The sequence below is a fragment of the Mustela lutreola genome, chromosome 12 (genome assembly GCF_030435805.1).
Source record: "Mustela lutreola isolate mMusLut2 chromosome 12, mMusLut2.pri, whole genome shotgun sequence".
NCBI classification, from domain to species: Eukaryota; Metazoa; Chordata; class Mammalia; order Carnivora; family Mustelidae; genus Mustela; species Mustela lutreola.
Genome location: NC_081301.1, coordinates 70,087,216 through 70,103,100, shown reverse-complemented (window position 1 = coordinate 70,103,100; position 15,885 = coordinate 70,087,216). Strand labels below are relative to the sequence as shown.

Below are 15,885 nucleotides of genomic sequence, written 5' to 3'. Positions count from 1 at the left end.
AGCAGTCAGGGTTAAAAGTTCCTTTTCCACTTGCTATTAAAGGAAAACAAAAGCTGGTGATTACACACTTGAGCAAAATGCTTTGACTCAACTGACATAGAAAATATGAGATGCTTTTAAATCAATAGACAAATACAACCACAAGTAGATTAAACAATAATGTTGTTTATCATCTTACATAAAAAGTCTGAGGCAGGGAGTTTCCCAGTTATTCCAGTGGGATAACCAAGGAATTAGGTTTTCTCCATCCTTCTGCTCTGCCATTCTCATCTTCACAACAAGGGACTCTAGGTGTTATGTCCTCTTCACATAACAAGGAGCAAAGGACAGAGGTGGGAAATGGCAGATCCCTTCTCAATCCGTTTTTAGATATAAGAAAAATGTTCCCAGGAATCCTCCAGAATACTTCCCCTCAGAGAAGATTTGCACCAAGAGCCTTTTCCCATACTAATCACTGGCAGGAGAATGGAATTACAGCGCAGGATTTAAGATTAATCAAGTTGGAGGCTGGAAGGGCGCCCAGCTTCCCCTGGGCCACATGGCCACCTGATGCACTAACAAAATACAGGTTCTGGGAAAATAGAGGAAAAGGAAGGGCTGAGGGATAAGCAGCCAGGTGCCAGGAAGAACTTCCTGAAGGACTGTCCAGTTCAGAGTCCTCTCTCAGAGTTTGAAAACAAAACAAACAAATGAAACAATACCTCAACATGTCCAAAACCGAATTCATGACTCTCATCAAAAAGGTCTCTTCCTGTGCTCTATTTGTTTCGAATGCACCACCATTCCAGCTGTAGAAGGCAGAAATAGAGGAGTCATCCTACCCTCTTCTTTTTCCTCAACATCCGTACTCGCGGTGGCTCCTGCCCCTATTACCCTTCATCCTTCGTATCTCCGTTAAACCTTCACTTCCGAGGAAAAGTCTTTCTAGGACTCCTAATTAGGTCAGGTCCCTTAGCCTCGGGCGCGTCGAAAAGTCTGTGCCTTTCGTTTAGGGCACTTTTCTGTCTACAGACAGAGATCCACGAAAACACGGAGCTAATCTCTCTTACGACATAGTGTCTGGCACATAAGTATTCAACACATGGTTGAATGGCTAGATGAATATATAAACTTCAAAGAAGAGTGGCCCATAATGAATACAGACCCACTCCCAGAAAGAATACAAATAATGGCCGTGACCCACCCGCCCAGCCGAGCTGCGGGGACTAAAAGTCTTTTTGCTACTCCCAGTAGCTCCGCCCCTGGGGCCCCGCCCCTCTCTGCTGAGTCGGGGGGAGGGGCATAGAGGTCGCGTGACGTGACAGCAGCCCGCCGTTGATTGGCTTTCCAGGGATGCCGGCTAGGAAAGAGGGCGTGTCCGCATGCGCTTATTGGCTGTCAGGTGGCGCCTGGGCGGGCAGAGGCGGCGGCGGCGGCGCGGGGGCGGGCGCCGCGAGGGACGAGACCGGGCAGGGCAGGGAGGGCGGCAGCGGCGGGCAGGATGGGTCCTCGCCGCCGGCTTTGCTGAGACTCGCTCGCGTGGGCTGCCAGCGGCGGGCCCGCAGTGGCCGCGGGGCATGAAGGGCGCTCTGGGGAGCCCCGTGGCCGCGGCCGCCGCAAGCGCCGCGATGCAGGAGACTTTCGGCTGCGTCGTGGCCAACCGCTTCCACCAGCTGCTGGACGACGAGTCGGACCCGTTCGACATCCTGCGCGAGGCTGAGCACCGGCGCCAGCAGCAGCTGCAGCGCAAGAGGCGCGATGAGGCGGCGGCGGCCGGGAACCGCGGCGGCAGGAGTCCGGCCGGGGCCTCGGGCCACAGACCTGGCGCGGGCGGCGGCCGAAGGGAGTCCCAGAAGGAGCGCAAGAGCCTCCCAGCCCCCGGCGCGCAGCAGCAGGACAGCCCTGGGAGCGGCCCGCTGCCACCCGGTACGCGCGCCCCGCCCGGCACCTGGGCACCCCCGGGTAGGCGAGGTGGGCAGGAGGGGAAGGAGAATGGGGTCACGGAGGTCACCCCTCCTCCGCCACTTCTCGACCCCCCACTGCGAGACTGGGGTCAGGGGGTCCTGATCCAGAAACGGAAGGGGCCTCTGGGAAGACGTGGGTTAAGTTAAGGGTCCTTGTGGCAGGGGAAGGTAGGAAAGAGGACGGGGGGGGGGTCACTTCCCTTTTGGCCTTTCCCGGCCCCTTGTGGGGTTGAGGGGGAGTGCGGTCGTGGAGTAAGGGTCTCAGCATCCTGGAACTGAGCCTTTACAAGTTGGGCAAAGTTGAGGGAACCTGCCGGGGGGTGTGTGTGGCGTGGATAACTGGGGTCGCTACCCCGCCGAGCTCAAATCTAGAGCTAGCAGGGACCGGCTCCATCCTCCAGCAAGGTTCGGGTCCGGAGAAAAAAAGAGAAGCGCGCTGGGGAGAAGGAAAAAGAACCCCTCTTAAAGAGGGTGAGGAAGGAGGGCGCGCCCGGCCGCAGGGGGTGGTGGCTAGAGCCCAGGGTGTGTGAAGAATCGCGGGGGCTCGGGGCTCGGGGCTCGGGCTTCTGTGATGGAGCGAAGGCCTGCCTGGGTGACCGCGGGGGCGGGCTGTGACGTCAGGGCCGCGAGCAGAATGCGGTGGGGGCGGACGCGGGGTCCCCGGCTCTTTGCAGGCTCCGTACTTTCACCCCATCACCGTACATCCCATCCCCTTATGGTGGCTTCCTGCAGCCAGCCCGCATCATTTCTCAATACAGCATGTAGTGTCGCTGGGATGTGTAACTTGTCATTAACTCGGACTGCTTTAAGAAAAGCGTTTTTAGGGACGCCTGGGTGGCTCAGTTGGTTGGACGACTGCCTTCGGCTCAGGTCATGATCCTGGAGTCTCGGGATCGGGTCCCGCATCAGGCTCCCAGCTCCATGGGGAGTCTGCTTCTCCCTCTGACCTTCTCCTCCCTCATGCTCTCTCTCACTGTCTCTCTCTCAAATAAATAAATAAAATCTTTAAAAAAAAAAAAAAAAAAGAAAAGCGTTTTTAACCTTCAACCTTTTCAACAAGAATATTCAAAGTTCCCCACACCCTGTTTAGCCAGATACCACTGTCATCATCTAGTCAGGGAGGAACTTAAGAGTCTCTTATCACCTGAACTGCATCAGTTCATAGTCTGCAGGACTCCATCTGTGTTTAATGTTTTCCTAAAATAAGGCCATGTTCCTAAGGTTTGCTTAAAAGGAGTGTTTAAAGATTAAGATGTGTCGTTCCATCACTCCAGACAGTGTTTGGCAATGTATTCAACTGGGCTTTACTGGCCTGTTATTGCTTGGTTACAACTGTACTTCCCATCCCTGAGATTACAACTCCTGGATCAAGTGTTGGGTCTTTGACTCCTGCAGCTGGGTAATGTTTACCTTTAGCTGTGAAAACTTCAGTCTGACATATCACTGGAGATTGAGAAAAGTCACTATAATAAAGATGTTGAAAATTATTTTAAATGCTACTGGATTTCTGAAAACCCCATGCTGGTAGGCCAGTAGGTTTACAAGCCTGTTTAAATGGTGAATTGAGATGAGATACAACAACATTTTGTGTTGTGTTTTCCTTTTTCTCATAAATCTATTTAGATAAATATAGTAATGAAAGAACTGCGGGAGGCTAAGGTTTTCTTCTCCCTTTACTTTTTAACAAATGAAAATAATGTATTTTATCCTTTGGTATGAAACTACATTCAGTGCTGTTACTATATTGCTTTTTAACCTTTTTAATATTTTTCTTTTTTAAATATTTTATTTGTTTATTTGACAGCTAGAGAGAGAGCACAAGTAAGCAGAGTGGCAGGGAGAGGGGGAGAGAGAGAAGCAGTATCTCTGCTGAGAGCCCGATGCGGGGCTCGATCCCAGGACCCCGGAATCACAACCTCAGCTGAAGGCAGCCGCTTAACCAACTGAGCCACCCGGGCGCCCCTAACCTTTTTAATATTAAAAATGACTTTTTAGTATAAGAATTTTGGACAATTCTGAGTGTATGATGTAAAAATCTCCTATTTTTTTTACTTGTTAACACCTTGTATTTATATAGAGCTATTTCTTTTTTTTCCCCCTAAATTTAAATGACATATAAACTGAGTTGCGACCTGCTTTCACTTTGCATTGTGATCTAATGGGTTTATAATTTTTTTTCTGTCAATAGTTCATGATCCAGATGATCTGGCCTTTGAGATCTATATTAAAGATCTTTAGTTAATTTTGTAGTTAGAATGGAAATTTTGTCATTTGTCAGTTCTTTCTCAGACATGTTTTTTCAGGAGTAAACAGCTCATTAATTTCCATTCATGTAGTTACTCTACTGAATTTGTGCAGGGCTACTCTCAAGATTTTGTAGTCCTCATTTCTAACATTCAAAATTTTTAATTTAGTTAGAATATTATAAGTGAATGCTCATTGTGGACAGGAATCAAAGCCAAAACATGTTTGACATATATTGGAAACATTTTTGGATGTGGATATGTAAACTGTAAGATTTTCCCATAGAAACAGGTTTTTAATGCCCTTCACCTTGTAACAACATATATTGACCCTTGGGTGAGCCTTGTTTGATAAATTCATTCTTGAAATCCAGAGAGGCTATATCAGCTTTGCTTTTCCTAACCTTTTAGAACTATTGTCTTTGAGTCGAAGCTCAACTTTATTTTGTAGGAAATCTTTGTATGGGCTTGGGTTTAGATCAGTGATCAGACAGCATGTGCCAGCCTTTTATTGGAAAGGGCTAGAGAAATTCAGTGTTCGCATTATCTGCTCAGAGCTGCTAACCCAGCACAGACACAAACTAGGTTCAGTTGCTGTCTTGATCTCTTAGCACTAAATTGTGGGGAAAAAACTGTTCCCCTTTTATCTTTGTTTGGGTTTTGGAGAGGGAATGAAGTGTTTGCAGTGTATTTATAATTATTCTAATAAGTATACAGTTATATTTAATGGTTTTTAATTTGTACACCAAAACCTTGGAAGAAGTTTTAATAAATAGGATGAAGTAAATGTCATTTTACATTTTGAATGGTGAATTCCAAATTTAAGTGATACAATTTTAAATAATCTTGAGGAAGCAAAAAGGTGTTATAAGCTCCTAAATAATTATGTAGTTGAGTAGAAATACTAAGATTTTTAAAAATAGGTTATAAATAGGAAATTTGAAGCTGCATTAAAATAACTTTTTAGTGGCACGTGGGTGGTTCAGTGGGTTAAAGCCTCTGCCTTCGGCTCAGGTCATGATCCCAGGGTCCTGGGATCGAGCCCCATGTCGTGCTCTCTCAGTGGGGAGCCTGCTTCCTCCTCTCTCTCTCTGCCTGCCTCTCTGCCTATTTGTAATCTCTGCCTGTCAAATAAATAAATAAAATCTTTAAATAAAATAAAATAAAATAACTTTTTACATTGAGGGAAAAGTATTGAAAAGTATTGTTGCTGTTGACATATTAGCTGATTGCTGTTATGTTAGAATCTATTGTAGTTTTCAACTTGCTAGATAATTAACTTTCATAATAACATTTTCTATCTAACGTTTCAAATTTGATCTCTATTAGTAATATGCATGCCCTCAGATTTGGCATTGCATACTCCTGGGACAAGTATTAGTCTCTGTTTTGTTTCTGCAGGAGAAGCATAACGAACTATTTATGACAGCATCTTTCCCATGTCCCAAACATGTCATAAGCTCAGATTGTGACTGACGTCACAATTAAAGGATGCAAATCGGATTTAAGCATCTCTAGTTATGGGACATTAACTTAAGATTGAACTTAGATTTGTTATTTAACTTTTCACATTTGAAAAAAAATAGTTTAGGCTAACTAACAAGTAATAAATGGCACAATTTTATGCTAGTGGTGTTACAGACTTGATTTTTGCTTTAAAATGTGATCACTGGGCGCCTGGGTGGCTCAGTGGGTTAAGCCGCTGCCTTCGGCTCAGGTCATGATCTCAGAGTCCTGGGATCGAGTCCCACATTGGGCTCTCTGCTCAGTGGAGAGCCTGCTTCCCTCTCTCTCTCTCTGCCTGCCTCTCCATCTACTTGTGATTTCTCTCTGTCAAATAAATAAATAAATAAAAATCTTAAAATGTGATCACTAAGGTATTGGATCTATGTTAACATTTACATGTGCCCAATTAAAAGTTCAGATAGGAAATATTCAGTAGGAAAACAATATGTATAAATGTATATTCCTTAAGAGTCATGTGTTAGCTAAGTAAGAGGAATCTAGGAGTTTAAAAAATACCCATTAACTCAAATACATTTAATATTTTTATAGCTATACAACTAATGTGAAGGGCAAGTTATACCAAGGAAAATCGAAGCTACTATAATAAAAATAGTACATCTTGTTTGAGATGGAGACCTCTTAAATGTATATAAAGAAAAATAAATACATTTTTTGGGAGATGGATTAAGAAGTGACAAAGTTCTTCACAGTATATTTACCAAGTATTAGCTGCCTTCAGACATAGAATCTAAGAATTTTTAAAGCAACAAAACTAGAGAGAAGTAAAGTGAGAGAGAGGGAGAGTCTGAAGCCTTTCATGGCCCTGGCTAAATGCAGCTTCTCTGCAAATGATGCAGAGAATGTCCCTTTGAGTGCCAACTGATCCTTGTATGAGTTGGCAAATAGCAGTTTGGCCTTATATTGTAAGATCATAAATGCATAAAACCCCCCCAAAAAGCAGGAGAGCAGGAAAATCTGTTTTCAGGTGAAGATAATAGCAGTATGACTATTTGAAAATGAAAACCTTAGTAGCCACTGATAAACCACAGTTTAACTAAAGTACAATCTGAAATACAGTGTTTATCCTATGGAGCTTTCTCTGTGGAGCTTATCTACCATGTTTTAATAAAGTTGCTTTTGTCAAAAGTAGTTAATTTGGCAAACGTGTATATCTAGAGCTGTCATACTTTGTCAGATAATTATAGGTTAGTTGGTATAGTTTATATTTCCTAGGACAGAAGAGGAGGAGAACATAAGTGTCTTAAAAGTTTTATTCACAAGTACAGTTGACCCTTGAGCAATGGGGTGGGGACTAGGAGCACCAACCAGCTGTTCAGTTGAAAATCCACATAAAATTTTTGACTTTCCAAAACCTGAACTGCTAATAGCCTACGGTTGACTGGAAGCCTTACCAGTAATAGTCAATTAGCGTGTATTTTGTGTATGTGTTACATATTGTATTCTTACAGCAGATAAGCTAGAGAAGACAATATATTGACACTACTGTACTGTATCTTAAAAAAAAAAAATCCAGGGGCGCCTGGGTGGCTCAGTGGGTTAAGCCTCTGCCTTCGGCTCAGGTCATGATCTCAGGGTCCTGGGATTGAGTCCCACATCGGGCTCTCTGCTCAGCAGGGAGCCTGCTTTCCTCTCTCTCTCTGCCTGCCTCTCCATCTACTTGTGATTTCTCTCTGTCAAATAAATAAATAAAATCTTAAAAAAAAAAAATCCATGCATGTGTGGGCCCACACATTTCAAATCTGGGTTGCTCAGGGGTCAGCTGTAGTTGACTCTGACAGTATCCACAACTTTTTTCTTCTCTGAGTGTTTCTGAAATTCCCAGATTTTCCTATGACTTTGACTTCCAGAAAAGTGGAATTTAAAACTCCCTGTAAATGTGCTGTTGTGGACCTGGTGTCCTAGCTCTCCCTTCTGATTTGTCCCTGGCAGGCCAGAAGCGAGCTCCCAGAAGAGGGGAGCAACAGGGATGGAATGACAGCCGGGGGACAGAGGTGACACTTGACCGAGCAGAGCGAAGATCCTACAGAGAGTATCGACCCTATGAAACCGAGAGACAGGCGGACTTTACACCTGAGAAGTTTACAGATGAAAAGTACGTATGGTAGACCTCGACCAGGAGAATGGGGGCAGCCAGAGGGTTTTAGGAGAACTGCTAGCCTTTGCCGCCTTTTCTTGGTGCCAGTCCTGGGAGTATTTTGCCAATGGAAGTTGGCAGTTACTTTAGGTGATGCATGAGGGAAATGATTGTATGGTGAAAAATGAATTATTTATTAGTAACTACATAAAGTACTCCTGTAAAAAACTACACAGGAGTCTGTTAAACTGGTTGAATTTTCTTTTGCAGTTTAGGCTAGGGATATAATTATGGTTTTGATTTAACATTACTAATTTAGACTACTAACAGGTTTAAACGAGTTCCTGGCCCCATGGTTAGGTCAATTGGCTATCAGGATGACGTTTTAAGGAAAACTGATGCAGTGTTTTCTGGCTCCCGTACCTTCCTCTAGAAAGTGCTCTGAACCTGAAGGTGGTCTCAGGCAGGTGCGGCTGGACACCACTCCTGAGTGATGGGGCAGCTTTGCACCTGTGCCTACATGTACACAGAGAGCCATTCTCAGTGTCTTCTGCTTGGTACTGCTTGCTGCCTAAACTTTTTGTTTAATAATTCACACAACACTGAGTTTAGATTAAACAAACAACTTGTGAATCAAAATTAAAGGAAAATAGGTAAAAGAGGCTAAGGGAGACCAGAACAGTATATGTTGACCAGAACAGTGTATGTTGACACTATTAGCTGTCAATAGTTTAATGTCAAGGGAGCCATTATTCCCAAAGTCTTTCAACTTCTTGACTACTAATTCCATTTGGGATCCTGGCTACAAGTTTTTTTTAATAAATAATCTTTTTTTTTTTTTTTTAAGATTTTATTTATTTATTTGAGAGAGAGACAGTGAGAGAGAACATGAGCGAGGAGAAGGTCAGAGAGAGAAGCAGACTCCCCGTGGAGCTGGGAGCCCGATGCGGGACTCGATCCCAGGACTCCGGGATCATGACCTGAGCCGAAGGCAGTCGTCCAACCAACTGAGTCACCCAGGCATCCCGTGGCTACAAGTTTTAACCAGAGATTGGCTTTGTAAAACCATGTTCATTAATCGCCTCCCCCCTCACCACCCCATTGCAGAAGTCCAACGGAGTAGCTCAGTCTGGGAGGGCTGAAGTAGGTGGTGACTTACACACATCTGTTCCCTAGAAGTTACATATTCAGAACATCAAGATGGTGTATCTGCCACCATGTTGGAGGGTGAGGGAAGAGAAAGGCTTAATTGCTATTTTTGGTGATTACTTCAATTTTGCTGTGTAATGGCCATAGTGTGCTTGCCTACAAAAAGCCTTCTGGATCATAGCTACTTATTTGGGGAAGCATATGTGTACTTTTTTTTCCCCTCACTTAAGGGATTTATTCCGTGGAAATAAGAAAATTATAGCTCAGAAACACAAACTCATGTTTCCAGCTTTTTTAAGTGGCAAAACTATGAGTCTTTAAAAAGGATGAGTATAAGTTAACACAAAACGGTGCCTATTAAGTGAAATCATACATGTATGTAAGGGTAGGGGTAGGGTGGGATATGGGATCATGGAGGAATTTTTCTTTTTTCTTTAAAAATAATTTCAGGGGCGCCTGGGTGGCTCAGTGGGTTAAAGCCTCTGCCTTCGGCTCAGGTCATGATCTCAGGGTCCTGGGATCGAGCCCCACATTGGGCTCTCTGCTCAGCAGGGAGCCTGCTTCCTCCTCTCTCTCTCTCTCTGCCTGCCTCTCTGCCTGCTTGTGATCTCTCTCTCTGTTAAATAAAGTGAGTAAAATCTTAAAAAAAAAAAAAATTCAGATTTGGGCACCTGGGTGGCTCAGTAGGTTAAAGTCTCTGCCTTCAGCTCAGGTCATGATCTCAGGGTCCTGGGATCGAGCCCCACATCGGGCTCTCTGCTCAGCGGGGAGCCTGCTTCTCCCCTTCCTCACCCCTCCCCCCCGCCTCTCTGCCTACTTGTGATCTCTGTCAAATAAATAAATAAAATCTTTAAAAAAAAATAATTTCAGATTTACAGAAAGTTGCAAGACTTAAAGGATTTCTATATACCCCCACCCAGATTCCTCAAATGTTAACATTTGCTTTATCATAACCCCCCTCCTTCCCTTCCTTTACAGACAAACACACACAACCTTTGTTCTTTGACAGTTAAGAGTGAGGTACAAAATTATCTTTTTATGCCTAAACACTTTAAATGTATTTTCTAAGAACATGCTGCAGTTATCAAACTCATTAACATCTACAATTCTGTTATCTAATCCTCTAAATCATGTAATCTACAGAGTACTCAGATTTCACCAGTTGTCCTAATAATGCCCTTTCAGCAAAAGAGAAAAAATGTCTGGTTCATGATGCAGTCCCAGAATGTGCATTGCCCTTAGTCGTCTTTAATATAGAATGGCTCCTTAGTCTTCCTTTATCTTTTATGACTTTGACATTTTGGAAGAGTATGGGTCAGTTATTTTGTAGAACTGCCCAGAATTTGAATTAGTCTGGTGTTTCTCTATGAAATGATATTATGTACTTTGGCAGGAATACCACAGAAGTGATGTCTTCTGTCCTCAGTGTATTACATTAGGTATATGTAGGTAATTTTTACCTTCAAGGAAATTTGAAATTATTTCTGCTAAGTTATGTACTATTAGAAAAGATATTTTCCTTAATTTCTTAAAAAGTATTCTCCTATTAATAAAGATCCATAAGCAAATTTGAAAATTTAGAAAATGCATGCAATTATAAAGAAATTAAAACTACTTATCTTACCATCTAAGATGATTACTCTTAACACAGGCCTAAATTTTTCCTTTTTTTCTTATACATGGGTATACTTAAATATTAAGATGATAATACATATGTACCGAGTCCTTTATATTCTTTCAGTTCCACTTGACATGACAGAAGTGTTTTCCATGTTCCTAACAATGTTTGGTAAACATTTTTCGTGGTTCTATTATGATGTGTTGTTTGGATGTGGTACAATGTAATCATTCCCTTAGGATTGGTCCTTTCCTAGATGGGAGTTCTAGAAGTGAGAACCATAAAGCAGTGGTCCTCAACTGGATGTTGTGTATCCTAGAGCCCAGTTTGTGCTTTAGAGCAAGTTTGGATGGGTACATGTAGTGTGAAAACAAATTGGGGTAAAGGTGGGGATCTTTTGATGCATAGTGACCAATCCCCATCCAGGTAACCTGTCCATTTACTCTATCACTAGCAGTCTCTAAGAGCATTTCTCATAGCTCTTTCTCCAGGTTTGAATATAATAAATTGAACTTTCATCTTTGCTTATTTGATAGTGAAAAATCCTATCACCTTACATTTTCTGTGATACCTATACATGGTTATTGGGCAGAATTATAGAATCCTGAAAAAAATTTTTTTTTTCTAAGAGAGCATGCATGCACAGAGGATAAGGGCAGAGGGAGAAGGAGAAAGAGGATCTTAAGCAGGCTCCACACCACTGCAGAGTCAGACGCAGGGCTCGATCTCACAACACTGAGATCATTACTTGAGCTGAAATAAAGAAGCTTAACCGACTGAGCTACCCAGGCACCCCTAGAATCTTGATAATATTAACAGACTTTATCTAATTCATTATCTCTCCATGTTTACGAATGAGGAAACAAACCTGAGTTGCAGTGATGGGTACTCTGATCCTAGCCGGCTTAAGTGGATTTTTGCTCCTCTAAGCAGAGCACACATTTTCATAGAGAAGCAATGTCCTAAGTGGTGCTGACCATAGCTGTCCCTGTGGCTCAGGTGCAGAGATCAGCCAGGTCACTTGCATATGGTCTGGGAGGGCCACTATTGTTTTTAATGCAGTAGAAATTTTTCTTTAAGTTCCAGATAATAAACTTAAGTGAACTCCTTGAACACAGGCTATTAAGAAATTAGTCCACCTCTGTCTGGATACATTTTGACTATTTCTTTGGCTCTTCCTGAAGTTTACTGCAGGTCATTCAAAGTCCGGGTTCTAAAAGATAGCACTTACTCAGATGTTTGTTTGTTTGTTTGTTTCTCCTCATAAAGAAGCATCTTAAAGAATTGGAGTAAAACATACATAGCATAAAATCTACCATTTTAAGCACTTATAAATGTGTGACCATGCAGTGGCATTAAGTACATTCACACTGTTGTGCAACTGTCACCACTGTCCTTCTCCAGAACAATTTTATCTTCTCAGAATGACTCTCTGTTCCCAGTAAACATTAACTGCCCCCACTTTCTCCTCCATGAACTTCATTCCCTTTACCTAAAACAGGTACTCATGTCTTATAAAGACTGTTGTCGAGAGTGGATGTCAGGGATATAAGGCAGGGTACTCGGCTGAAATATTATTTTCCTTACTTTGGCTTGTGAGTACATCACAAGTAAGGCTTCCTAACTAATGTACAGGATTTCTCAATGCTCACTAGCCTGTTAAAAAAAAAAAAAGGATATGTTTTATTGTTCCAACTTTTAGTATATGTGCTGCCAACACGAGCACAAAGAGGATATATTTTATAATCAAGGGATCATAAAGAAGCAATTGAGAATATATTTAATTGGGGGTGGAGGTGTGGGTAATCTGTGGAGTAAGAAAAAAATGGTTCAAGGGATTAAAATAAACCAGAACTCACAATGCTATTTTAGGATCTGTTTCAATCACTATTATATTTTAAATGGCTTGGTATTTTGTTGGTTTCTGATCTAGATTTCATGTAAATTTAGACCTGATTTTGACTCTTGGCATTATTTTCCATGTATGTTTTGGTGTTTCATTTCTTCTCAGTATTTAAGTAGAATTTTTTTTCTTTTATGGCCCTGTCCAACTCCATTATTATTATTATTATTGGTACTTTGGTTTTGTCATTGTCTTAGAACTCTGCTCCACATATTTATCATAACATGCTATTGATTTTATGATAGTCTCTATTTCAAAATTTTGTTTTGGGGCGCCTGGGTGGTTCAGTCAGTTAAGCAGCTGACTCTTGATTTCGGCTCAGGGTGGTGGGATCAAGCTCTGCGTGGGTTCCACATTCAGTGAGGAGTCTGCATGAGAGTCTCTCCCTCTCCCCTTCCATGCTGCATGCATGTATTCTTTCTTCTTCTTTTATCTAAAATATATAAATCTTTTTTTTTTAAATATTTATTTATTTATTTGACAGATAGAAATCACAAGGAGGCAGAGAGGCAGGCAGAGAGAGAGAGGAGGAAGCAGGCTCCCCGCTGAGCAGAGAGCCCAGTGTGGGGCTCAGTCCCAGGATCCTGGGATCATGACCTGAGCCGAAGGCAGAGGCTTTAACCCACTGAGCCACCCAGGCGCCCCTAAAATATATAAATCTTAAAAAAAAAAAAAAAAAAGTAATACAAAAAAAGCTATCCTGGGGAATTTATTTAGGATGCTGTGTCTTATAAGAGACTTGCATAAAGTTAATGATTAATGATTCTGCATTTTTTAATCCTTTTGTATCTTTTTGCCCACTATCAGATAGTAGCTTTTTAATGTAATATTTCAGCCACAGCAGTAGACTGGACTATACCTCTAGTTTCAGTGCTTGAGCCACTGATGCCGCTAGAGTTCAGTAAGTAATTGGTCATTTTAAATGTTTTTTAAGGCCTCTACAAATTAAAAAATATATAAGTTATCTTATTCAAGTAAGGTTGTAATGATGAAAATGATATAGTCCTTCCTGCTGTAGCTTTGGTTCTCATAAACAATGACAGTGACTAGAGAGAAGTGGCCAAGAATGGGTGTTAGGAGCAGTGGGTGGGCGGTCAGGCCTTGGCGCCAGCAGGTGTGGCAGGGGAAGAAGGGGAGAGTGTAGAAGACAGCTGGTTCTTGGCTTTGGTATTTTCATGCTATGAGTTAGGGACCACAGGAGGAGCAAGGGGTCAGTGTTGGTCCCATATCTGCAGGGCCCGGGCATGGACAGAGGGTATGTCCAGGAAGTAACTGGTTTTGTGGCCTGGAATCAGAGACTTCAGTGAGAGACTCAGGGTCACATGTGTGAATATCACATAGCAATAGCATGAAGATGAGGACAATGTGTGCCAGAAATAGGAAGTCAGAAATACAGGTACATGTAAGGACAATCAGTTATCCAGAAGAACGAGGCAGGCAGCTGCGTGTGGAGCACCAAGCCTAGTGAAATGAAAGGGGTGAGGTAATAGAACTGGTCCCTTTATGTGACTCTGGATGCACCTGCCTGTAAGAAGTGGGATTGGGTAGCTGAGGAGCAAGGGGAATAGCTTGTGAATTTTGTACCCTCTTTCAGTATGACCTATTACAAAAATAATTTTTTAAGGACAAGCAGGGAAAGAGAAGCCAGCGAGGTCAGAGGAAAATTAACAGTCAGCGGTGTCAAATGATGAATAGGGGTCAGATGACATAAAGCCAAAAGTTGCTGTTCACTTTAACAACAAAGAACTTCAGCTGTCCTTGGAAGTTTGTGTAGGGTGGTGGGGGTGAACCGAGGTTGTTGCAGGTTAATGTTTTTAGCCCCAAGGGTCATTTACTCACTGGTTTTGTTTGGGAGATGGAGATTTGGGAGGGGGGCGTAATTTGAAGTTAAATTATTTCTGTTACACAGAACATTCCAAATTTAACACAAGTATTGATTGTTAGAGCTAGAATGAATCTTAGAGTTTATCCTCATTTTATAAATGAGGAAACCAGATCCAGAGAAAGGGATGGCCTTCCACAATGAGACCTGCTCAGGACCTGCTTCTCTCTTCTGGCTCCCTCACCTAGCTGCTATATGGGGCAGGTTACCTACCTCCTTTATGCCTCTTGTTTCCTTATCTGTGGACAATAGTTGTCTGCTGTAGTTCTGTTTTAGAGAATTAATGACTGTACATGAAGGGCTCAGAACAGTGCTTCAGGTAGTAGTGTTCAGTAAAAGTTAACTATTGCTTTATTATTCAAGCCACCATTCTTTCCAGTACATTACAGCCATTATGTCCTTCTAGAATTATTTTTCTGAAAAGAGTCTTCTTAGCCCTTTCATCCAATTCACCACTTTTGATTCTACCTTTCTCTTTCTAGACCCCTTGACAGATTTGATCGAGACAGACCACCGAGAGGCCGGGGAGGCCCAAGAGGGGCCATGCGAAGCCGAGGCAGAGGTGGCCCTGGGAACAGAGCTTTCGACGGTTTTGACCAGAGAGGGAAACGAGATTTTGAGAGGTATGCGGGGAATGAGAAAACTCCAGTTCTCTGTAACTGCTCTTTTCGCTTCATGTTCTTGATAATACATGACATGAATCTGTTTGTTTTGTGTTAATATTTAGTTGATTTTATATAGTGTGCTCTTATTCCTGAGGGAGCTGATCCTGGGACAGCTTTTCTGATTTGGAGATTGACTGGAGACCACCTTCTAGTTTAAAGGAATATTCTTTCTTTCTCTAGAACAATCAGAACTGAAGACAGCATGGGTGGATGTGGAGTTCGAACCTGGGGATCAGGTAAAGATACCAGGTATGGTGCAAATGTGTACCTTCTGTGAACCTACAATTAGGTGGAAATCTCTGGATCTTTACTTTCCTCAGGAAAAATAATCTCTGTTGTGCTTTCAGTGTCTTTATACTTGTGTGCCATTAGGTAAGCATTTTAGGCTTTTATTTAGTGAGATGACTTTTTAAATCATGATACCCCAAGACATGGCACTACATTTGCATAGACCTAGGAACGCTTTTGAATTCCTGGATATTCTATACTTTGTGACCTCTCCAAGTTCTCGTATGCACTGCATCTTGATTTCATGAAATCATTTGCAGTTTGAAACTCAGTAACAAGTTTCACCAAAGGTTCAAATCTTACATTTTTCTGAGGCTTCATAGTGTCTCAGATATGTGCTAGTTTTGCTACTTAGAAGAGATTCTTGGTTCTGCTGTTCCTGTCATTTCTGTGTCTGCAGAGCCTAGGCAGCAAGAACTGCCGGGCAGTGCAAGATAAGGAATGGGTCCCCCAGCACATGTTGTGGGGCAGGCTTTCCACATGTTTGAAGGCTTGAGAGAATCCAGACTTCCACTTTTCTTCTTCTGAAGAATATAAGCTTTTTTCATAGACAGATTTTTCTGAAACGGTTGTCCTTAAAGACAAATGTACAA

The 15,885-nt window shown here is 42.5% G+C and overlaps 1 protein-coding gene across 2 annotated transcripts in view; it reads left to right on the top strand.

Annotated features, from left to right (window-relative positions):
* Positions 1 to 1,416: 1,416 nt before the first annotated feature.
* HABP4 (hyaluronan binding protein 4) overlaps positions 1,417 to 15,885 on the top strand; it is a 42,797-nt gene continuing 28,328 nt past the window's right edge. Inside the window, exons 1-4 of one of the 2 annotated variants that reach the window (XM_059143438.1) lie at positions 1,417 to 1,941; positions 7,643 to 7,805; positions 14,822 to 14,962; positions 15,185 to 15,253. In XM_059143438.1, the coding sequence (XP_058999421.1) occupies positions 1,557 to 1,941; positions 7,643 to 7,805; positions 14,822 to 14,962; positions 15,185 to 15,253 (758 nt within the window). In that variant the 5' untranslated portion in view covers positions 1,417 to 1,556. The remainder of the gene's footprint in view (positions 1,942 to 7,642; positions 7,806 to 14,821; positions 14,963 to 15,184; positions 15,254 to 15,885) is intronic. The other variant, XM_059143439.1, reaches the window with a different exon arrangement.